Here is a 25,091-nt window from a genome sequence, read left to right as displayed (position 1 = left end):
TTTTTCTGCTGAATTCTGAACATTTTAATGTTATCATAGTTGAGGTAACCTTAAAAAAAGTTTCTCCACAATGCTAATATTTTTGTGTAATGCTTCTAACTTTCCTATATTTCTGCTGTAGTTTTTGATGATAGTGTGACAAGAATTCAGTATGTTATTCCTGGGAAAAATGCTTTTGCAGATTCTGTTGCAGATTTAAATAATTCTTAGATTTTATCAGCAGATATTTTGCATTTCTTTCTGTCTCATTCTGCATATTTTCTAGCATTTTGTCTACAGTTTGGAATGCGTCTTCACAGAGTAGCTTATGTTATGGTCAGCTGTTTTTTTGGCAGGCCTGCTGCTGTGCATAACTCAGCAGTGTTTACGAGTAATTGAGTATATGGGTCTGCCTGTGCTGCCAACCTTAAAGTAAATACACCAATCACTAGTTGTCTTTAAAGCTAACGGAGCAGCAAGGTTTGTAAAGAATTTAGCACTGACACCTAAAACAAAGTTTTAAAAGTATGCCTGGATAGTTAGGAACCAAAATTGCAGTGACTTTCAGTTGAAATTTAAATTCATTGAGCACTTAGGTGCTTGTTATTCATTATTCTCGTTATACTTTAAAATCGATTAACATTGACAAAGAAACAAATTAATACTGATTTGTTGATGACCACAATAACTCAGTGTCAGTTCAACTCGACTCGTACAATTAAAATGAGAGGAGAAACACGCCTTAATAATTTTCCACCACGTATCTTGGAGTTTATAGTACACGCTTCGTATGGTTTGTCGTTAGTCATTGCTTCGGGATCCTCGCGCAGTGTAGCTGTTAGACCACAGCCCGTGTGTAGGCACACTGCCCTGGAATAGCTCCTGAGTCACCCAGCCGGAGCAGAATGCACGCTTTGTGGACGGGTGAGGGCAGCCGCGACGCCCCCACCTTCTGTTCCCTTCCTCAGATTGGGATACAGCTTTGCTGAGCTGCTCTCTCTCAACCCGCGTAGCTCAGCTGACTAGGACAAAGTGAGACAGGCAGTGATGGTCCCCTTCTTTCTTGCTTGCTTCAGCTCTGCGCATTTCTGTCCAAGCAAAGAGAGGCACAAATATTTGCCTTCATTTTTTATACCTACACCAAGTCTGTTTTCTTATATTGATGGCAATAACAGCAGTACAAGTAACTGTAGATGATATATGACAGTATATGATAGATGATATGAGGGTTGGCCTAGATGATTTCCAGAAGTCCTTTCCAACCTCAACCGTTCTGCGAGTCTGCGATATAATTTTGTCATTAGCTTTAATTGGTTATTCCTGCAAGAATTTGTCTGCTTTTATATGGTGTGCAATCAAAGATGTAAGGCTGTGTGTAGTAAATCCTGTGACACCAACACAGCATGTCAGTAATGCCATTTATGTGAATGTAGGCAAACTTTTTCACAAATTGAGAATTTCTTCCTCCATCCCTAAAATATTTTCTTTCTGGGAGCTGAGTGTGACAAAGATGGAAGGAAACACTTAGCTTCGTATTGCGTCAACTGTCAAGTTAAAAGGTATTTATTTGTTTACTGCAGGAGGCTAGCATGAGTCACTCTGAAAAGTTTATACTAATTGTAGTTTTCATCATAATAAGCAACAAGTTCTTATTATACAATATACATGATATATGCTCCAAGAGTTTCTCAGAAAACAGAAAATACAATGGTTTAGCAGATGATTTTAGTAGTAATTCATAATCTGTATTTTCCCCTGTAATTGTTCAGGGCAACTGTAACCAGTCCTACCTCATCTACAGTTATCCCCTCTGTTCTGTTGCTGTTTTCCCTCTGCACAGTTATGAGCACTAAATATCATTTTGCTTAATTGGGAATACTCAAAAAGCAGCGTAGTAGTATTTAGCAACCATTCCCTTATGATTTCTGCTTTGCAACCAAAGTGCTGAGGTAGGGAGTGGCACCACTATATTAAGTTTTCCTCTTCTAAAGTAAAGGGAATGGATGAATGAAGCCAGAATCTTTTAGGAAAGATGGTTAAATGCCAGGAGATTCTGGGGCTGAAGTATTGGAGGGCTGAAGGAATTGGCAATCTCATAGGCAATTTTCATGCTTCTGCTAAAAATAAATGCCATAATAAACTTTTGCCTAGTAATATATCTGAGGTATACACCAAAAGCTTGTTAATGTACATCTACCCTACGGAGGTTATTACCATATATTAAACATTCCATGGAGACCAAAGGAATGTTAGGAGAAACTTAGTGTATCGCAGAGCCGAAGCAGTCTTGCCAGGGGTATTTGGAATTTCTCTGCTGAAATAGAGCCATTGTAAAAAACCTAAGCCAAGTCAGCAGGTAACTTCTAGCCACATTTTTATCTTCTTCAGCAATATGTTAAAAATAAAACAGGAGATACTGGAAGAAAAAAGGAAAAGGTACTGATGTTCAAAATAAAAAAACTGATGCATACATTTCTTTACTTATGGGTCACATCTGCAACAGATGTGTGGAATATTTAATTTACATTCTTGGATTTGTTATGAGGTTTAGGCTTTGTGTCATAGACTGAGAGGTTGTTTTCTAGTGTTGTTTTCTATTATAATGCCATTTCATTTATGAAAATATGCCAGAAATACTGGTTGGAGATACTCACTTTCAAAACAGTGTCTGGCATCAGGAGAGCTAAATCAGCCATCTGACAGCAACATCTGTGCAATAAGCTGCAGCTTTATCCTGTGCCAGACTAGGATCCTCCAGAAAGTCTAGTTCTGAGCTATCATCGTGGAGAAGTCCTTCTGGAAGTTTTTTGGAAGTGAAGCCCTGGTCTGTCTAGGAAGGGATGCATCAAAACCCTACCAACCCTCTCTAATACAGTGCCCCTGCAGACTTTTTCTTCTGCTCTTCTTCTTCAGGTAGGCAGCAAGACCCTTTACTCACTCCTGCTCTCTCCCACTGGGGAGCCCCGGTGAAAGCAGCTTTGTTCTGTGTGTTTCCTCAGCATATGTGTGCTGGCAGTGCCACACAATTGTAGGCTGCCAGGAACTGCTCATGAAGTAGGAAGGGCTATCTTTATTCAGACTGCCTGGTATCCAGAAGCAGTGCTAAAATGAAGGCAGCCCAAAGTAGGCTTGTTTTTTTTTTCCTTTTTTCCACATTTTGGCTTCTATGAAGATCCAATGTTCCATGCTTCAGTGGCGTCACCTCCTACTAATAAGAGCCAAGCAACGCTCTTGGGTACCGACATTCACTTCTCCAACACGCGTTTTCTCTGTCCCAGGAGGAAATTTTTGAGCCTTCCACTCTGGGCTTCTTTCTTGTGTCCTGCTAGAATTGCTTTTCTATTCATTATTTCCCTTCCAGAAAAGCTATGTTTTAGGAGAAGGGTGGGGACTGTTTTATTTCTCTCACAGGAAAGAGTCTTGGGCATTTTGTACTACTCTTATGCCCAAGAAAGTAGCAGTGAGCTACAGCACAAAACAGCTATTACTGCTCAAATTTGTATTACTCATCCAAGCAGCCAGACTTTCCTAATTAGGATTAAAACTTTCAGAAGCATGTCAGAGCAGTTTACACTTCATCAAATTTTAGACATCTAAATGTTAGGCATCTGTTTTTAGCCAATCTTATAGGCTTCCTCTGTAGTCAGTGACGAGAGAGACCCTCCAAAGGATGAATTGTCCCATAACTTGTCAAGTTTTGTGAAGTGGGATGAATCAGCTTTTAAGTTCCTAATCCTTTAGAGACCAGACTTTGGCATTAGACACTACAGAGACTATTTTTTTGCTTTCATCTTTCAGTATCTTTTAAAAATCAAAATCTAAATCTTCTGAAAACATTTCTTAGCTCTTTTGATGAGCTACCTCTGTAATGGGAATTAGGGGATGAAATTTCCCAACAATACTTTCCTGTCAGGGTCCTGGATATACAAGAACAATAATTTACAGGTAAGGAACAACATTGTCTTGGTGACACTGTTCCACCCTGGGAAAACCAAGGTTTGTCAGATATTTTTATTTCCACATAATTGGACTCTAACACTTGGATCATTTTCCTTGCAGTTTTGGGGTTTTGGCTCTTCTGGTTTATAACTCTACTAACAACATCAATTTAGAAGAGGAAGACATCCGCCAGAAGCTCGTAAGTAATAATGGAACCATGGCAGATGGATTTAGGCTTCATACTGTGGATGTTGATCCAGTGGGTAAGTAATTTTCAGCTTCGTTATGCTATAGATTTTGTTCGCTTGTCCTATAATAAGCATATTCTGTGTTAAAATAATAATGCATTTTGAAACAGTGTGGCTAATCCAGATTTTAAATTGTTATTTTAAGCCTTATTGTCTGCTGAGCTCAGAGAACCATCTTCAAGATATCTCTTTTAAATAAATATAGCTGTCCAGATTGCTTCAGTCAGTGTTGTGATGTATGATTCAAAGAAGTTGAGACAGTTCTGTTGGGATAGCTCTTTTGGGACAGATACTTTGAGGATAAAGAGGAGTGATATGTCACCAGAGCTGTAATGAGACATTTTGGACCTGCAAGGCACCTTGCCCATTCCTCAACCCTGTTTATTTGGGCTCCTGCCAGCTGCTGCTCTTAGTCTCCTTTCAGCTGTCAAATACCCCCCATCCTTTCCCATCAAGCCTCTCCCAATCAGAAATTGCCTTTTCCCGGGGAGGGGGGGAAGAAGATGGGCCTGCAAGTGGATGTGGCGTGGACATTCAGTCCTTTTCCCTGAGCAGCAGCAGCAGCAGTGTGTTTTGCCCCCCTTGTGCACCTCTCCTTTACCACATAACTCTACAGATAACATCCAAGCATTTCATTTGAATAGAGTAGTGTGCTACAGAATGGTTTAAGAACTGAGGATGGGCAGGTGAAGAAATTTAAAGTTAAGTCTGATATATTGCTATTTTTTACAGAAAAATGTTTAGCTGAAGAAAACCCTCCAAACTATTTTTGGCCAGATACAAGACCCACTGTAACCAACTTTACATTTTGCCATGGGAGCTCAGTTCAGATTGCATCAAGAACTTGGTAAGTGTTCAAATCCTCGAAAAGCCAAGAGCTGCCTAATTGTTTTACTGCAGCTTTCTGGTTACAGAGTTAAACTGCATCCACCATAATGGATACCCTGGGTGTTATATTTAAGGAAGATGATTTTTGTACTGTGATTCAGGAGCAGAAACAAAAAGCACAAAAGATTATGTGTGTGCTATAAAGGTATGTAATTTATTAGTAATAAAAAAAATACTACCACTTCTGTAGGGTATATTGAGACCCCCCCAATTAATATATGGTCAGCATGACTATAAAAATAGCACCTTCTCGCAGAACAAATCTGCTCTCTTCAAAGCATGATGTTTATGTAATTTCAAAACCAAAGTTTCCCATCTGCTGCTAACACAAAATTATAACAGGCACAAGAATGAGCTGGATTTTAATTGAACTTGTGTACAAAATTCTCAATTTTTTGAAGATGCAAGGTGCATCTGTTTAATCCATAACCTCTCATCTAGTTAAAGAAAAGTCAAAGAAATGTTATGAAACAAATATTTTGGCAGTGGTCAGTCATAACTGCAGGTAGGAATAATCTTATGTTTAAAATTCTGTGGTTTTAAGGTTTTAAGGTAAATTTTCCCTAATACAGTCTTTCTTTGAGAACACCTACAAATGTTTTAAACACTGTATCTCTATTTCCCATTTGTAAAAAAGGAACATTATTACTTTCTGTGATACATTATTAAAACAGTAAGGCTTTGATCTCCTTTGAGTACCTTGAACATGACTATGATGCAGCATTAATTAATCTGTTCAATATTTAAATTAAATACCATTAATTCCAATATAGTAGTCTTATCCACCCCCACTGCTTATGGAACATGTTCAGAGAAGACCAGCTCTCCTACTTTCTACAAACAATATGGCAACATGGATATGAATCAGCTTTGAGGTCCTGTGCCAGACAGGAAGACAACCAGCATTATATTTAACTAACTCACTTCCTCAGCCTGTTAATCTTGTACAAGAACTGTTACATTCTGATTGACCAACTTTTGTTGTAAAGAGCATAGTGCAGAGGTCAAATTCTTTTTATGTCATAACCTCAGAGTCATTACAAATTAAGGCTCCTGGCCTCTGCTGCCCCAGTATTGCTTATCTTTATGACTCATTTGTGGTCTACACAATGCCATTAACTGTCCCTGTGCAGTACTTCTCATCAAAAATTATTGTATACTGCATTGTGCTATGCTTTCCTTGCTTCTGCCTCCATCAGCTTTATCCAGTACAGAGCACAGGTGTGACATGTTTTGTCTGAGGCAGTAGAAGGCTGTCCTGATGGACTCTGCTAGCTCTGTGCTTCCCAAAGTAAAAGATTGCTCGTTTGTGTGCTCTTATAATAAATGTGCTATGTTCATCACTTGAGCAGTAACTTCATTCTGTGGTGTGTTTAGTGAAGTGGTAACCATTTTCCATCCTGCCTTTGCCTCTGTGATCAGCATGATTGTCCTTAAAAAAAGTGAGGAAAAAGTGTGTCTGATATTGGAGCCATATCCAGGTATTTGGCTTGTGTCAAGCTTTAGAGAAAGCATTTTGAAAAAATTACTTTTTATGTCTGCCCCTCACCTTAGATCTGGATCTGATGGTGGCCTGCTGAGTTTTTCACAGGTAGTGTAAATTTATATCTCCCCATGCCTCCTGTATATGTGTTCCGAGAGGTACTACTGTTTCCTATGATCTTGATCAAAGCCCTGAGTATCAAAGATAAATTTTAGAAATGGCTTCTGATTAGGCCACATTAGGGGTGTAATAATTTATATCAAAGCTTGCATCTTTCTTGAAGCACAAGGCTAGAATTTTCACTGATGCAATTCATCAAATTAGTACAGGAATCAGCTGATAACTTATCAGAAAGAACTGGAGTTTCCTTCTCATCACTGTCACTGAATTGATCACATATTTTCCACTGCCAAGCATACATTGCTTATTTTAGTTAGGGTCATGTTACTAGGTAAATCGTAAGTTGAGAATAGCATATCACTGTGATATCTACAAAATAATTGAGACATACATATGAACTATAATAGCAAAGAAATATATACTTTGTTATTTTTTCTCTTTAGCTATTTGGGTCTGCAGAATTATACCTCATACTGGGGCCAACCTGACCTGAGAAATTGCACAGGTGGGTACTTTGATATTCATCTTTGGCTTGGAAGCCAGCAGAATAGTCTTGCAGATTTTGGTTACTAATTACTCTAAGGAAGGAAGTTCCAGTAAGGAAGAATATCTTCCTCTCTTGTGCCAAGTTGTTTAAAATCTTTTTGAAAAATGAGGGCAAAGTAAATATCTAACTTCTGGGGAAGCGCACCAAATTGAATCCAGCCCACCTGTGAAACTCTCTGGATATGAGTTAATGAAATCAACCAAACTCTTCATGTAATTTAAGCAAGAATGGGGACAGGTGACAGCTTGCATCAATTTGATATTCAAAGTCAAATTTTTAACTGTTTCCAGGGCCCACTGAAGCTAGTGGAAAGATTTCCACTGTCTTCCCTAGGCTTATGCTTAGACTTTTCAGATTTTTTCTCAATTTAAAAAATGTCACTTGAACTCATTCTGGCCTTAAAGTAATAATAAAATAAATAGATATTAATTTTTGGCCCCTTTGGCAGAGCTAGAGTCTCCCACATCTTTCTCTATAGTCAGTGGAGAGAAGGAGTCTCAAGGGTAATTCAGAGCATCTACAATAAGTTCCTGTTATGAACTGCTTTCGAGAGAAGCCTCTTCTTTCTTTGCTGATTATACAGAGATCATAGGTAATCTGGCTACCTAACTTGGTTGATTATGTTGGATACTTAGAGTCAGGCTATATGAAAACATCTTTTGATATAGAATGAGCAGTTTCTTTAAATGTAACAAAAGCTACATTAGAAAACATAGTATTAAAGAACACAGCCAGTTTCAAATTAAAGAAGGGCAATCTTCTTTCAGAATAGCCAGTAATGTCTCAAATATTTTAAGGTGGTGTGATACTAATATTTGCATTAGTTTTCCATCTAGGTGATACCAAACATATAGTTTGCATATAATTTACACTAATACTTTGCCACTGCACACAATATCAAACTTTCCTTACCAGTAAAATTTTTCTCATGAAATTTGCTTCTGTGCTACAATTGCCAACCTTCTGAACAGGAGTATAGTCCTCTGAATGTACAGGAATCATTCACAGTGGGATCAGACTTTCTGCCTGGAATTTAAAAGAGTAAGTATTTTGTCAGCAATAGTGACCCAGGGACCCATTTTTTTCCACTTCAAGAATGAAAAAGAGCTGCTGGAGGATGTGATAAGGAGAAAAAAAGAGAGAAAATACACTTTTTATTCCTCACTTCTCCTTTTTCATTTCAAAACCATTTTTATAATTATTCTGATTTACAAACTCAGATGAAGTTAAGGAAAAGAAAGACACAGCCAATGAGGACAGCATATAAGATGCCACAGGTTCTGTATACTTTTTCATAAAATTATAAATTTGATAAAATAGTAAACACTAATGTTTCTTACAAGTACATGCTCTAGCTTTCAACAAGGAGTAAAAAAAAATCAGATTTACTTCAGTATTAATATAAATTATTTTATCTTTTTTATTCCTGTTACGTGTACACTCACAGAAAATGCAGCTGATATTGCCAATCAGCTTTTGAATCTCACTGGTGAAGGACAGCAGCTAACTTCAGACAAAGTAAATGATGTTGTCCAGAAGCTCAAAAAAATTGTGAATGATGAGAAAATTGATGAATCTCTGGGTTCTACCGTGGTGACAATTTTTTCCAATATTCTAACAAGTTCAGACAGTGTATTGGCTGCATCATCTTCAGAGTAAGTATTTCTGTACTTGAGAAATGCTATTAAGAACAACCTGTTTCACTACCCATAAAGAATGGATTTGTGCTTCCATAAACAGACAAATATTTGCAATAAAGCAAACTCTTCTGATTTCCATCAAAAAGAATTTGATGAGATGAACAAAAGGTTCTTCCTGAGTTATCAAAACTAAAATTAACGTGCATAACAAAGGTAAATTATTTTGATGTAAAAGAAGTCTCTTGAAAAATGACACATCATAGGTTTAAGTATCACTGGAAGATTGTTTCACAGCCTTTGATATAAAGTCAGATATTTTCTGTCAATCAAAACCTTTTGTTTTCAGCAGAGGTACCTAAATTTATAGTATGACAGTCTCCTTGTGAATACACAAGTGAGTGACAGAAAGACAGTTAATAATAAGAAAGTGGTCTTAGAAATGGAGAACAGACAATACTATAGTTTTTTTCTTCTGTCCTCAATTTTTAGATTTTTTTTTTTTCTGCTTTTAGAGCTCTAAAAACTATTGATGCCTTGGCTCTAAAGATCCAATTCACTGGACCATCCATGAGCATTTCAACACGAAACCTGGCACTTGGAGTATCTTCTATAAATTCAACTTCATTCAAAGGTTCTTCTTTTAGTGTCAGTCCACAGAATAATGCATCTGATTTTCAGGTACAGAATGAAAATTGTATTTGAATGTGAAATGCATCTGAGGTTCGAAGTGTATTTCCTGTGAGTACTGTGCAACCACTTAGAACTCCCTTTATTCCCCCTACTACTCTATTCCCTTTTTCCTGCAGTCATCCAAACAGGTCAATTTAATATTTCCTTGAGTAGCAGGAAACCCAGATGAACCCATGTGTTCCATACTGATGAAAAATATTTTGCGTACAAATCTAGAACTTACTGTATTTTTTTCATTGTTTTGGGCTACTGAAAAGGAAAAATAACTTTTAAGAATCTTCTGTACGCTATCACAACTCTGCTGATGAGTTTCAGTTTGAGAATAAGACAGCTAAATGTATGCATCTACATATAGATTTCAACAGATACGATAAGTATTTGAGCTTTCAGTATAGTTTAGACATTTACAGCTAACACCTAGGGCTGATCCTGTTGCCCACACATGGGCTTATAGTACAATTTGTGATGTCCAGTGGTGTTCAAAACATTCACATAGAGTTTGTCTGATCAAATCAGACAAACAAAAATAAAGAGAGATCACTCAAAGTGCAGAATAGTTTCTAGTGCAACAGTATCAAGACAGGTGGCTGTATTTAAGATATTTGTCATCACAACACCATTTGACGCTTAAAATTATTTTTCACAAATGAGGAAAAATCTTTCACAAGTGGACAACACAGACAAGGTATAAACAAAGCCACATCTAGAAACTGTTTAGGCATATGAGAAGTAGATGAACATCTATTGAGATTTTCTTAACTTCCTGTGGAAATCAGTGGCAATGAGGTAGCTAGACTTTAAAAAAAATAATATATGTGCGTGTATATATATATGTATGCATATATGTGTATGTAAACATTTGTTATATTGTTCATAGTTATATAAGAAGTCTATGGCAGAGGTAATGTAATCTCCTAAGTATTTAAGTTAAACTTAGATTACCCTTCAGATATAATAAGACTTACTTGGAGAAACATATAGAAAAGATGAAACAGAAAAATTAAAAAATCTACTATCTGTTGGACCAGAGGAATCAAATCTGAATTTACATGTGGAACAATTATGGATAACAGCTAAAGGCTAATAATTAGAGTATGAGCATCTAATGAAACCAAATTCACTGCTACAATGAATTGGTGAGACAGGAATCCTAATAAATGGATCATCATTTTATAAAGTGTTATGTACCATAGAAATTAAAAACAGTAAGAAAGGCTGTTAAAAAAACTAATGGTAATCTAAAAGGCTACAGACCTTTTACATGTGGTCTATATAGACTTGGATCAAATCTCAAATGCTGGTTTGAATAGCTATAAATGGATTTAATGTAATCAGGTTTTAATGCAATTATATTCATAGAAATTTTAGCCAAAATTCATCTGAATCAGCTGTATTAGAAATATTTGATGGTTGTAAATATACTTTTATTTGACTGTTGTATTAATGAAGCTTGATAGTTGGTTGTTTCTCCTCCAAATTTCATCCTGTAGTTATGGAAAGAGGAAAGGAAAAATTCTGAAATTAGATATGGGATGTTCTGCATGTATAATAAGAATTACCATCTGTGGCTTGAGGACATCCAGGAATTTTCTTGCCCTGGAATCGTTTACTGTAGCACTGTCTAAATAATCACAAAATCCAAACTCCATCAAATTATTTATAATGTTCCTATTGGAACATGAGTTTATTCTCGGCTTTAACGTTTCCAACAGCTGATTGAGAATTCTTAGCATCCTCCCCACCAGAAATGTCTGCAGCAGCTGTGATCACAGCTTATATTTTCCATGTCTATCAGGAAAGATGTTTGCTATCCCTACTGGAGGGAGATTCCCTTGTGAAAGCCCAAGCTGTTCACCGGTGATGTGATGATCTATCCTAGGGTCATCAGGGAGCCCTAAACTCTTCAAATTTTATGTCAGAATATTTCCAAATGTTATTTCCTTTTTTTCCCCTTAAAGTAGGTATCAAGCAAATGTATCCATAGCAGTTTGGAAAAATTCTATTTTAGCTCCCTGTGTCTTATGTTTCTTGCCAAACCTTTGACTAAGTTAGTTTTTGGTGGTTCATATTATTAAATTGTTCCTGTAATTTATCCATACCTCTTTATAGAAGCCACTTCCATTCTATTTGCAGACAATACCTAATGGGATATCTTTATCAGATGCATGCTTTCTAATTAATGTGGCAGATTTATCCTTTGAAAACCTGTTATTCAAGTGCTTTTAGCCCTATTAGGAGATACCTATGAACCATATTTTACTAGTTTCCAAGGGTACCTGTTACTCACAGTAAATTGATAGATCGTAGAATGGTGAGGTTGGAAGGGACCTCTGGAGATCATCTAGTCCAACCCTCAGCATAGCCCATACGGGCATTGAACCCACGACCCTGGCATTAGCAGCACCGTGCTCTAACCAACTGAGCTAAACCTGCCCTGAGCCTAGACTTTAAATAAATTAGTTTGTGACTTGTAACTTCCTATTAGTTAGCGGTGCATTAGTGTTATATGACTGATCGTGAAAGGAGTGTGAATTTCCTCATCTTGTAGTAAAATTAACACTTTTACTATATAGCAAACATGACATTGCTTACTCCCTTTTCTTGATAGGTAAGGTGGTACACCCATAGTATGAGAGCATGTAGTCATAGAATTGCTGTGTGGTAGATAACGAAATACAAGTTTGCACCCTCATTACTTTCCGGCTATCTTGTTACGTCACTGTGCCATATTTGACATGTTGCCTGTAGTGATTAAACTTATACTGATGATAAAAAAAAAAAATCCTTTTTCTGTGCTACATAGCACAAAATAGTAGAGCAGTGTCTCTTAATTGTTGTTTTTAAGTCTCCCTTCTGTAATATAGAAACTAGAAAAGCTGATAAGAGCTTAATAAATCTTTATAAGGAACCAGGACAGAGTTTAGCAAGCATTATTGCTACTGTCTGTTAGTTAATGCAAAGACTTATCCCAGGAGGAATTAAGTTAGCTACTCAATTTTATATATGGATTATACCTAAGCTGCCAAATAGAAACATAGAAAATAGCACATTTAAAAATCACAGAATGAAAAACATACAGTAATTCTATAGCTGTGTGAGACATTCACTGTAACGATGTCTGCATTGTGCACTCTAATTTCATGCAGAAGTAAGTCCACCGTAGCCACCTAGAACAGGAGCACTGCAAGCAAATATGGCCTGCAGCAGTTAGTAGGGGCACCACTGTGTGCGCTGTTTTCCAGGAGCTCAGCTGGTGCTGCCCCGTAGGCAGAGCAGTTCAGCAAGCAATAGCTGAGCTTCCGTCATGGCCCTGTGTCACACCACGTAGCGAAGCCTCAGGAAATCGTAAATCTTTTTTTTTTTTTTTAAAAAAAAAAAAGTGTATATAAGTGGATGAGGGAGAAATCAAAGCATTTGATCCATTTTTATCCTTATGGTTTTGTCTGTGGATTAGACGTGCCTAAAGATGAATGGCTCTTAAGTGTTTTATGACAAGTTAAGTATAAGTTGTGCTTCATGTGTTTTTTGATTCTGTGGAATCCACCACAAAATCAATTCCTGTTAATGACATTATGCTCTGTGGAGGTCCAATTTGTCAAAGTTTTTATCTTACAAAGATAAAAGTGTTATGTGGCACTTGTAGGGGAAAAAAGTTCTTTACACTAGAAATCTTTTACTGTGTGCATTGCTTTGCATTGATGCTTACAGGGCTGTTTTAGAAAGAAGCTAGTTTTTTTCTTTTGCTTTAGTGATTACAAAATGCGTATGTTGCCTAGCAACAAAGGAGCTAGAAAATGAGCAAGATGCAACGCAAATGCTATATGAGGGCAAGCTACTTTGCTTGCAGAGAACGTTACTAAGACATTGCACAAAGCAAGTGAGTTTAGAGTCCTGGAAGTTTCTACACAGTCAGTGGAAAGAAGAAGGAACTATTAGAAGGTAGTGGAGAATGCTGAAGTCAAATGTCAAGTACTAGTATGACAAGCCCCCACAAAATTGGATGTGCTGGAGAAATGATGTGTCTATGGATCTTATGTGCGGATCAAATAATACAGCTCAAGAAAAAAAGATTCAAGGCATATCTTTCTGTTCTTAACATTGTTTGGTATGAGGAAAAGTGTCCTGAAAATTAATCAAAATTATTGGCTGCAATTATTACAGCAAATCATCAGCATAGCAGTGAAGGAGTTTTTTTCATCTGCAACTTTCCTGTAGGAGAAGCCTTATCTCTTACTGGAGGGAAGGAGGGGACCTCCTAAGCCTATTTTTTATTACATCAATTTTCACAACAGGTCATATTAGTGTTGATGATTCTAGTCCCATGTCTAGATCTCCTTTCAGAAAGGTCTGAACCCAGTTGTGGTCAATGAATGATATGCTTTTTGTTTTGAACATTTTCTTTTACAGATAGATTTTGACAAGGATCAGACAAATGCCTTGGCTTCTGTTGTTCTGCCATCAAATTTACTGAAGAATTTAAGTCAAGATGAGTTTGAAGTTATATCCAGGGCTCAGTTTACTTTCTTCAATAAAAATGGTCTTTTCCAGGTAAATATGAATGTGCTGAAAGTAATTTCAGTTAGGGTGAATCAAAGGCAGCTGCTACAGTATCTTACAGTGTAAACATTTTGCTGCATCTCATGAGTCAGTGAGACATAGGAATGAAATGGTAGCAAATGGAGGCATTAGCAATAACATTATGAATTCAGAGTGACAAAATATCTGTCATGCCCAGGTTGTGTTACAGTCAGATATTTGACCACAAATTCCTGTCACATACAAGGTGAACTTATGCCTAGAGTAGTTAAGGGAAAACTGGATTGCAGGTAATTATAATCACAGTAAATTAGCAAGGCTTCTTAAAGGCCATATCTTCTACTGATGTACATCGATAGAGAGCCTTGATGTTCAGTGGAGCAAGGTTCTTTCTCAGCTGGGAATTTGGCCTATAATACAGCTAAATGATGTGTCTTTCTCTCTTCCTTAAAATTATTGATTGACACTTAACCCAATGGACCATTTACATTCAGTTTAAAACTCTGGGCTATGGTCATCAACCAGACAATATTTATTTCTGCATGTACTCTTCTTCTTTTCATACATATGTGTTCCCGCAAGCACACTGTTTAATATTGCCTGGATGTTTCTATAGACAACATGGTTGTGGAATAAAGGTAACAGTATTTGTACCTGAAAACCAGAAGAATCTAAGTAGATATGTTTTTTTTCTCATTTAGGTCCCAGTGTACAGTAATTGTAAATTGTTCCAGCGTGATACATGCTAAAAAAGTTAGAAAGAGTTTAACAGCTTAGAAAAACAAACAAAAAACACACCTATACTAAAAAATAGTTCATTGAGAAGGAAATCATTTCATAATGAACTGCAGGCTGATGCTCAAAAAGTTTGAGTTTGTTTTCCCATTAGTATTTCAAGTGACCTTTGGCTCTTGTGCATCCGCAAAACTCTGTAGTATTGTGTTGTCCCTGTATTATCGTTTTTATTGGCAGTGTATCCAGATTCTTCAGATAGTCTAGGCAAGAAAATACCCATGACCCTGAGTTGCCTTCTGAAATACACTCTAAAGTATCTTTAACTGTTTAAAATAGCTGTCATTTTAAGCCCACTTTTAAGAGAAACAAGATGAGTACATTTAATAAAGAAAGGCCAAAAATACAGAAGCAGGCTTGTCATAATGGTATAAGATCATATAAAGTTGAAACATGCGGTCTTATTTATATTGCAATAAAATAGTTGTCAGGAGGTCTTGCCATTAACCATATAGGTCTCTTTTCTCTCTCTTTTCTCTTTCCTCTCTTTCCTCTCTTTCCTCTTTTCTTCTGTGTTTATATTTTACATTTTGGTGTACAGTTCAGATTGTGAGTATTGTAAGCTAATAAAAGCACATGCCTGTGTTCATAACAGATATTGTAAAATTGATATGTTTGTGCATCTCACGTGTCTCTTAATGGTACTGGAATGTGTTTCTAAGTATACTTGGTAAGTCAGGGGAAGGTGAAGCAATAAAATCTGCAGCTAATATTCCTCAAAATTTTAGTCTTATTCTTCAAATTTTTTATGGGTGACATTTTCAACCAAAATAATTAAATATGTGCAAAACTCACATTTTTCATTAATTGCCATTGTTTCCAAATTCATATAACTATCAGACAGAAACAGTAATGTGACCAGTCATCTCATATCTAAATGTGGAAAACTATTCATATAACTCATTTCAGTAGAAGTGGAGCGCAAGACAGCAAAAATAATGAACAGTAAATATTTTAGTCCATCTAAAAACATTATCAATGATTTAGTAAACATATCAATTGTTTTTTGGTAAGCATGGTGTGTATTACGAGGAATTCTAAATTCATGATGTTCAAGAAGAGAAAGAAATGTACACAAAAAGTTCTTCAGCATTTGAATCTACTTTACGCTAATATTTCTGTTTTAGCATACTATTATTGTAAGCCTGTATTAAGGTAGCTTATTCTTATTTATTAGAATCATCATTAGAATTATTATTAGAATAGTAACAGCATGTCATCTGTTCTGAAATACCTCAGGTGTGCTTTATTCCTGATAATAAAAATATCATTGTGTGTGCTGTTTAAGTAATTGCCATTTTGTGAAGAGAATTCCAAACATTATTCAGTAGTTGCTGATCAGATTGCTAGCTAAAGTGGTAGCTTATGTCAAAGAATTATATCTTCCTATTAAATTAACCTGAAGTATAAAATAAATTGATCAACATGCCATCTCAAACCTAATAACTATATTCACTAGTGTAAAAGTGTTTTAGAAATATACTTTATTCTGACTGAAATTTTAAGAAATCACAGTGCTATTAGCTTATTTCATATAAATATTCACTATAACAGTGAGACATCATACTTAACAGCACTGGGATTTTTTTAATTGCAACTGAGAGAATGCTTGTGAGTTTTATCCTGCCATTCATTAAAATCTGATGATGGCATTACTTAGAAGACAAATTGATTTAAGCTGTTCGGGGTGGAATTCATCTCACCAAATGTATGTGTGTTCACTGAATTTACCTGTGTGTGAACTGCTGTCTGTAAGCTACCCTCAAAGCCAGTTAATGGAGAGGAATGGACCCTGTTAAGCATGATACATCTCATCCTAGTGTAGGAGGAGGATGGCAGTAGGATGCAGTTCCCCAGACAGAGGAGAATAGCAACACCTGAGACACAGAGCGGTAGCTGCCTGAGGTGACAGTGAGCCTATAAGAGACCAGTGATCTGGAGCAGCAGCTGGAGACCAGGCAGGATACCCTAAAACCTCTAAAATGGACACTTACATTTAGGCAACCACATTCTACCTACATGTATAAAATAGGTCAGATGAATTATGCCCCAAAAGTGTATGTTTCTTTTCATTGACTATGTTAAGAAACCTGCTTCAGGGACAGACAACTACTTTTTGCTGTTTAAAGTTACATCAGAAGAATACTACCCTTATCTTCAGTTCTGAGTTCGTGAAAATAATGTGCTAATATCATAGATGGGAATTGTAAAGACGTGTATACTAGTCAAAGTTTCTGTCATTAACTCCGACTTCATCAGAGTACATAGATGTGCTATGTACATCTGCATATTTTAGTGGCTAAAAGCTTCCCCCTATCTTTTGCTGAGTGCAGCCTTATAGCTAAATAAGCAGTGTCATCTGTATTTAATTTTAATGCCCATATTATTTTAATTCCCTTCTAAGGACAAACAGGAAGAAGCTATCAAATGGCCTTCACAAAGAGACTACTTGATGTTTATTCTTAGTTTTTATTATCTGGTAGAGACAGGACCCACTGAAACCCATAGAAATCTATCCAAAGGCTCTCATGGGCTTTGAGTCAGACACTGAAAGTTAAGTGGTAACAAAGACGTTTTCTGTTGTTGAATACTCAAGAATTGGCTAGTAAACTGCATTTTTATTCCTTGTCAATGATTTCAAGTTTTTAGGAAACTTTCATAAACTTCATACTCAGAAATACTGTGTTTGAAAACTCTTGGATATAGTCCTTAGGGAATGAAGTATAACCAGAATTTGATGACTGAAAATATTATGTTTCTCGTGAGTGATGGGATCTCATGAGCTCACCACTGAGCGGATATCTGATTTTTTTGTTAAGCTGACCAAACTCCTGGACTGAAAAGAGTTGGGGATTTCAGTAGTTCAGGAGCCCAGTTTGTTGAGAAGTGGGTAGCAGCAGACTTTTAGCTCTCATCTGTCCTGAAAGTCCAAACTATCCAGTTCCCACAAGGCTGACCAGACAGATAACTAAGCAGATTTCAGTGGAAGTTCATCAAAAAAGAATTGCGTTTGCAAAATACTTCCACTTTAATAGATCAACAATTTCCAAGAAAAATATATTCCTTTGAAAAATACTCAACCTGATGCTTTTTCACTGGTTAGGAATGGCATCGCTCAGTGACAACATCAATATTTTATTTACATTTCCATCAATTAAGGCCTTGCAGAAGGTATTATCTCCTACAGTATGTAATATTGCTTCGAGTTTGTTTATTACTTCTTGGTCATTCATTGTAGGATAGAAGATAATTTAGCAGCTATACACAGAAAACTGATTATTATCCAAAAACTTAATATCTACAAAAAAGGAATATCATTGATAGTAAAATAATAAAATTAGCTCATACTTGTTTAGGGAAATGATGGAATTAGAGCATGTTTTTTTTATCTGGTACGTTGTTATTGTTATAAATCTGGTGGAATCAAAGTGATTAAAAGGGATATTTTTGCCTTATAATCTCTATAATTTTGCTTGTATATGTTTATGACAATAAGGGAGATAGAGGAAGTTCCATGAGGCAAACCTGTAATTCGATTTTATAAACAGCATGTTCTTATATTGGGTGATCAAACATGTAAAATGCTGAAAGCTTATTTATTCTGGCACACGACAACAATAAAACTGAGAGCACTCTTGACTTTTATGTCCTGAGCTGTGTCAGCGTTTATTATATTTTTCTAAATCTTTCAAAGGATCCAGAAACTCCTGCCAACTTGACCAGTTTTGTGGTGGCCTGCAGTATTGGAAACATAACAATTCAGGACCTTCAGGATTATGTGAAGATTACAATTAAGCATACCAAAGTTCAGGTAAGAGGAGATTGATTATTCAGAGAAAAAGAAGTGAAGATTATATGTAATAAGGGCTGAACATAAAGTCTTTTATCAGGATAGATTTTGAGTAAGAATGTGAATGCAAATGATAGTAATATTTCTAAAACAAAAGCAGTCAAATAAAACCTAAAAATAAATAACCTCTCCTGTCCTCACATTCCCACTCTTCTCAGGATTTAACATTTATCTGAAAGACCATTAATTATGCCACTTTGAGGCAATTTCTATGCCAATAACCATAGATAAAACCATAGTTCATGACCAGTGACATTATTTATTACACTGGAACTTATGGAATGACTTAAATTCCTTGATCAAACATGAATTACTTTTTTAATAATTCATCAAGGTATTTTGTTATGTGGTTTCCTGCAGAGTAAGAATGGACAGAATCACACTGTTAAAAGATTACTAGAACTAATTCAGGGAAATAGAAGCCCAAATGCAGTCTTTTGGCGTATTCTGTTTCAGTGAACAATCATTCAAGTGTCAGCTTGACTCTACTCTCAGATATGTTGGTCAGTAGCTACTCCAAAAGAGACAATAACAGTAGAGATGTATAAAATAAGATGTTAAAATATGATATGAGTAAAACATTCATGGAATAAGAAACTGATCCATTAATCTTGAGATGGGATATTTTTCACATTTCAATTAACTTTACTTTTTATTATAAAGATTATTTCAAGGTCAGAAAAAACAGTTCAGCATACTTTTGCTCAGTTTCAAGGCCAGTTGAATAGAGTGTTACTGATACTTAGACCCTGTAAAGACGTCATACTCAAATTTCTGTGAGACCATAAAATTAATTCATCAGTCTTAGTGTGTGGAAAAGGAAAAGTGCAGAGGAACAGTGCTATGCTTTATGGTCTTCTGGGCAGAGTTGTCTTTCTAGAAGAGTAAGATCTAGTTTGAAACTAGAAATTTGAACAAACCAAGTAGTATTTATTCTTCTGCTCATTAAGTGAAAAACATAAGTAGTGAAACATCTTCTGTAAATGTTTATGTTGACAAAATTTATCTTTGAAGAGGTATAAAAGTTTACTTCTCATGTATTCATAGGAAGATCCTAAGCCAACCTGTGTCTTCTGGGATATGAACAAAAATGGTAAGTTAAAAAAATACTGACTTTTTTTCTAAGGGAATAAGGAAATAATGCTTTATGTTTTAAAATCAGTCAAGTCTTGGCCCTTCTTGCATCTTCATCAGTCTTTGCAGAATTGGATGAAGTCATCTGATGGTATCATTTCTTCTGGATAATAAGTCTCTTGTAACAGCAGATGTTAAATATTTTTTCTAAAAATTTTGCACGTAAGTACCATTTTGAATTTGTAAATAAACAACTTTCCCAAATTTCCTATATCTGTTAGCAGCTTTTCACTGATTTTTTTGTCTGTGCAAGCCAAATAGTGATGCTAATGAGAGACAAGAATGGTTTTCAACCATCCTTTTAACTGAACATTTTAAAAATACGGGTTTATTTAATTGTGAAATTGTGCTTCATCCAAATCTTCAGTTGTTTTTGCTTCCTTAGAAGGTTAGTAACTACATTACACAAGTTTCTTTTAGATAAATACTCCACCTTGTAACCAGATGCCGTCTGTGTGATAAAATCCTGTATGGAGATGAACGTTAACATGACAGCATTTTAGCCCATTCTAAGCTGATACTACCTAACCTGTGTGTAATGTAACACTCATCCTTTAAAATAAAACCATGCTCTGGGGTGACTTTCCAGTGCCACTTCCTGTTTATAGATCACTACCAAGTAGTAGAGACCTTACTTCTGCTTACCAGGAAAAAGAGAGAGAATGAAAATGTAACTATCTTTAGCAGTAGGATCTGAGGTGAAGGAGATTAATAGAGAGTCTTGCAAGAGATAAAATTTACCATCTGAAGTTGGAGTTGAAGACTGGAACTTCAGAGAGAAGAACTGAGGAGAATGGAGAAGGATACAAAAAGAGCAAAACCTAGTTAGGAAGCTAAACTTAAGAGCATCAAAGGAGAAACACACAAGGAGAAATCAATTCTCAGTGGCAGCTTGAGTTGGGGAAAGGTTTAAGTTTTGGAGTGTCTTCACATTCTATCTTGAATATGAGGGTCAGTCAGATAATTTGCTGAATTTTGGCTAGAGCTGGGCAAACATGTTTTTAAAAAGTCAGAGAACACGAACTTTCACAAAATCAGTTCAGATTTTGGCAGGAAAAACTGAAAAGAGAAAGTAATGGGAAATACAAAATTTACTTTTTTACCTTTACTTTTTAAAAATACAGTCTTTCCACTTACTATTTCAAAATGGCCTTTTTGAGTAGGGAGGGTAGGGGGATAATTTATTTCATAATTTTTTAAGGCCAGAAAGGACAATCAAGATTATCCACTCTGGCCGTTTTCATTACAAAGTGCAGAGAAAGGCAGGACCTTCTACTTTTGGACTTTCATACGTGGCCTGAGGATATATGAGTAGGAGGAAGGCAGGTGCAGACATTACATCAGTGTGATAAAGGCAAGTTCTAAAACCATGTTATTGCAGGGTAAAGCTAAGGTGTGTCTTAATATGTAATCTACATATTAAGTCTTATTCATCCTTCAGTAATCAAAAAAAAAATTCCTACCTTTATTATAGACTTCCATTTATTGCTTCTGCTTAACAGGCCGTAAGTTAGAACACTTGCTTGGTGGAATTTTCTGCCAAACCTAAGAAATTTGATACTTGCTACTTTTCTGATTATTTTTAATATTCACTGATTCAATTTGAGAAAGCATTTCTCTGTTTGCAGGAAATGAATTTAGAAATCTGTTCAAGAAATAGTGATACAAGTTTGTTGGAAAGTGTGTTTTCTCTGGTTTCATTTCTGTAGGTGGTAATGGTGGTTGGAACCCTACGGGCTGCAAGGTGCAAGCAGACTCCAATGAGAATGAGACAATTTGCTTGTGCAACCATCTCACACACTTTGGGGTCCTAATGGTAAGCAAACTTACTTTTCTGTAGGTTTGTCTTTTTTAAGAACCACTACATAGTTTTTGTCTTGGATCAAGACAAGTATCTTCATTCATATTTGCTACTTGAGTTATTCATTTTGCACTTGTTTTATAATAATAATTTATTTTATCCATTATTTTCATAAAGATATCTTTTCATAACAAAATATCTAATGATAAGGTTTCAGGAATGAGATAATAAAGAAAATCAGTAATGAAAGGCAAATAGTTATTAAGTCCTCTACAAGTGGCTGTTACAAAATAAAAATTAAAATGTACCCAAAACAATATTCTAAATTTTGAAAATTACTGTACTACAAAAGACCTTCAGTTGAAACATCTGAATGATACCACAATACAAATAATATATTGCTCTATCCAACTTCAAAACTGGGACATGTCTGTTTCAAAAAGAATGTCAGAATCAGGGACTGTAAAACTAAGCCCCAGTACTAACTCTTCCACTACAGAAACAGAAAAAAAGTGATGAATCCTAAGGTGGAGCGAGTCCCTATCATTTTTTTAAAAATATAATCCAATAAAATGGATTTGTTTTTGATGTAGTTTTGATGCAGTTTTGATCCCTCAAGACTGGAGGGTGTGACCAGATTTTCATGTGTTAAGCTGCAGAGCAAGGCATGGACAAAGTGTAGCAGAGAGGGGATAAATCAGAAGGAAAAGGGAAAACAGCTTATAACGTTTTAAAGGGATCTCAGATCTGATCAATGAGAAGAGAAACTGACCTTAAAAATAATGAGAGGATATGAACAGAGATTAGAAAAGGTTGCAGAAGAAAGGGAGTTTTCAGTTTATAAAGGAAACTAGTGCAAGGAACATGTGGAGAAATTTGTGGTGAAAGAGAAATAGGGCTGGGTAGAGTTGAAATAGCAAGGTCAGGAATGTGTGAAGGTATTAGCAGGAAAAAATGTAGAAATTGATTTTTTTAGAGAAAAAAGTGACAACATTGCAGAACAAAAATACAGAGCTTAGGGAAAAAGTACAGTAAAGAAAAATATGTCCCACTGTCAAGCAAAACTGCTAGTGGGGATGAAAAGCCAAGACAAGGGAGCACAGTAATTCCATTTCATCCTGAGACTCAAGAGGATAAGTCACCCCTTACAAATTTAGGTTGCAAATCTGACAAGATTTATATTTATTTAATGCCCAAAAGTATAAAGAAATATGTTCTTTTGCAAGATTTGTAAAACTTTATTTGCTGCTTTCTTTTAAATGGCATTAATAAGGGTTATCTTACAGTATTTTTCAAGGGCTTCCATTGGAAAAAAATTACCCATTGAGGGCTACTGCAAAACTTAGGTGATATTTATGATAGCTTAAGGCTAGGAGAGCCTTAAGCAAAGTCTCCAAACTGCATGGCTGAGATAGATAGGTCTGAGCATATCAGGGAGGTAGGAGAAGGTACTATATGGGGCACTTCAGCCTCGGTAGTGTAGTTCCTCCAGCAGTCAGATGTCTACAGAAATTTGCATAGCTGAAATATTTTTGAAAGAAAATAATCCCAACAAGAGCAATTGGAATATTGCAATCTTTTCTTAAAATCTGGTGATATTTCAAATCTCTCTTTAGGTTCCCAAATGCAACAGTCACACTCAAAAGGAAAAGAAAGGGTTTTCTTTTGGTGTATTCAATGAATCCCTTCTCTTCCCCTGAATGCTTTTGTTGCATTAGAAAATAAGGCAGAAGTTTTCTGAATTTGGGCTGTATTCCAGTAGATTTTTACATGGTTTTGACCTTCTAATTGCATTTTCATTTTAATAATATTTTCTGACATTAATTTAGATATTAAATGACTTTCAAATAACATTCTCTTGATGTATGTGAAATGTCTTATGAGCCTGGTAGATGAACAGAGTCTAAAAATTGCATATAGCTCTTTAATTTTCCTGTGAAAAATGTTGTGTTTTGTAACCTTTTATGGGTATCCTTTTGCTAGATATTTTTGCTAAGGGCAACAGTATCAGTGACCATAGACTAGACACCATTAAATATCAGTATTTGCTCACATTTACCCCAAAGTTTTATATATCCAAGCATTCTATTTTGTTTTGTCCTTAAGAAAAGGAAATAACACTCGTATTTATTCTCAGACAGTACTATGTGGCAATTACAGTTGGACAGAAAACTGGAAAAAAAATCCTCAGAATGTTCCTACCTCATTTCCAGTTTTTTTGAAATGTTGTCTTTATTTTTCTGACCAATTCTACTCATAACTGTAGTTTGCCTGTCAAAACAGGCCATAAAACCAAAGAGGAATATCTTGTCCTTGGTTTCACCAGTAGATGATTAGCTACATCAGCTCCTACGAACTTTTAATAATGAGAACTGATGTCAGAAACTCACCAAAATGGTGTACACTTCAGTAAGAATACATTTTTTTATTGTATTTTCCATACAAATAGGTTATTCTTAAAGAAAGATGTCTATAAGCAACTGAACTAAAAATCTGAAAATGGATTTTTTTTTCCTAAAAGGCCACTTGAATTCCTCGTGATGAATTACAATGATCAGTGTCAGACTCTGTCTTTGTGCTGATCCCAGCAGTTATAATACTTACAACACAATGTTTTCAAGAGCCATGGGAAGGAAGTGAGAGGTGTAACAACTATAAACTAAATATACCCAGTAAACATGAACCTTAACATCAGGGTTGTAGAGGTATTGTCAAAGTGTTTTTGAGTTTTACTTGACTGACTACCAAGAAATTGTGTTGTGCTCATTAAAAAGGAGTTTGCTATGACTAACACCTCTTCCTCCTCTCACACTTAGGATCTTCAGGGAACGGCTACACAAATAGATTCCCAGAATACCAAGGTCCTCACCTTTATCTCTTACATAGGCTGTGGGATATCTGCCATATTTTCGGCTGCAACTCTTCTGACATACGTTGCATTCGAGTAAGTATTAGTTCAAAACATTGCAAAAGAAATACCTTTATACAATGAATAAATTATATAATGAATAAACGTATTATGTAGATTAGCCACATGGTTGTTGTATTTTCATCTAGAAAGGCAAATCTATATTTAAACAAAAAATAAGTAAAGACGCTTGTGCTTAATGCTATAAATAGATTTTTTTTTTCCAAGGAGATGCAAGTTCAGACTCCTTCCTCCTGTTTTTGCTGTGTTGTGCTGCTCAGAGCAATAGGGCTAATGTGTCCCAAAATTTTCTCCTCTGGGAGTACTATATCCTTTGGATTCTAAACAGGCGTATATTTTAAAATTCACAGCCAGGCTTTTCAGAATTAAAAAAAAGAAAAGCCTGTTGAAGCATAGTAAGTCCTGAATATATAAGAAAATTTCCAACTAGAAAAATTACATGCTAGAACTCTTCGGAAGGAAGTGGGGAAGAGAAAATAAAATGAAGCTAAACTGTGAAGTGTTACGACAATTTA

The 25,091-nt window shown here is 35.8% G+C and overlaps 1 protein-coding gene across 3 annotated transcripts in view; it reads left to right on the top strand.

Annotated features, from left to right (window-relative positions):
* Positions 1–25,091, top strand: part of ADGRG6 (adhesion G protein-coupled receptor G6) — a 114,164-nt gene that overhangs the window by 69,872 nt on the left and 19,201 nt on the right. For all 3 annotated transcript variants that reach the window (XM_062573747.1, XM_062573749.1, XM_062573748.1), the window contains 10 exons: positions 4,039–4,181; positions 4,899–5,013; positions 7,101–7,162; positions 8,652–8,859; positions 9,357–9,522; positions 13,942–14,082; positions 18,557–18,673; positions 19,760–19,805; positions 21,556–21,662; positions 24,464–24,591. In XM_062573747.1, coding sequence (XP_062429731.1) covers positions 4,039–4,181; positions 4,899–5,013; positions 7,101–7,162; positions 8,652–8,859; positions 9,357–9,522; positions 13,942–14,082; positions 18,557–18,673; positions 19,760–19,805; positions 21,556–21,662; positions 24,464–24,591 — 1,233 coding nt within the window. The remainder of the gene's footprint in view (positions 1–4,038; positions 4,182–4,898; positions 5,014–7,100; positions 7,163–8,651; positions 8,860–9,356; positions 9,523–13,941; positions 14,083–18,556; positions 18,674–19,759; positions 19,806–21,555; positions 21,663–24,463; positions 24,592–25,091) is intronic.

Source organism: Rhea pennata, chromosome 3, assembly GCF_028389875.1.
Source record: "Rhea pennata isolate bPtePen1 chromosome 3, bPtePen1.pri, whole genome shotgun sequence".
In the NCBI taxonomy this organism is placed as follows: domain Eukaryota; kingdom Metazoa; phylum Chordata; class Aves; order Rheiformes; family Rheidae; genus Rhea; species Rhea pennata.
Note: the sequence above shows the minus strand (reverse complement) of the source record. Positions and strands in the feature narration are given on the sequence as shown.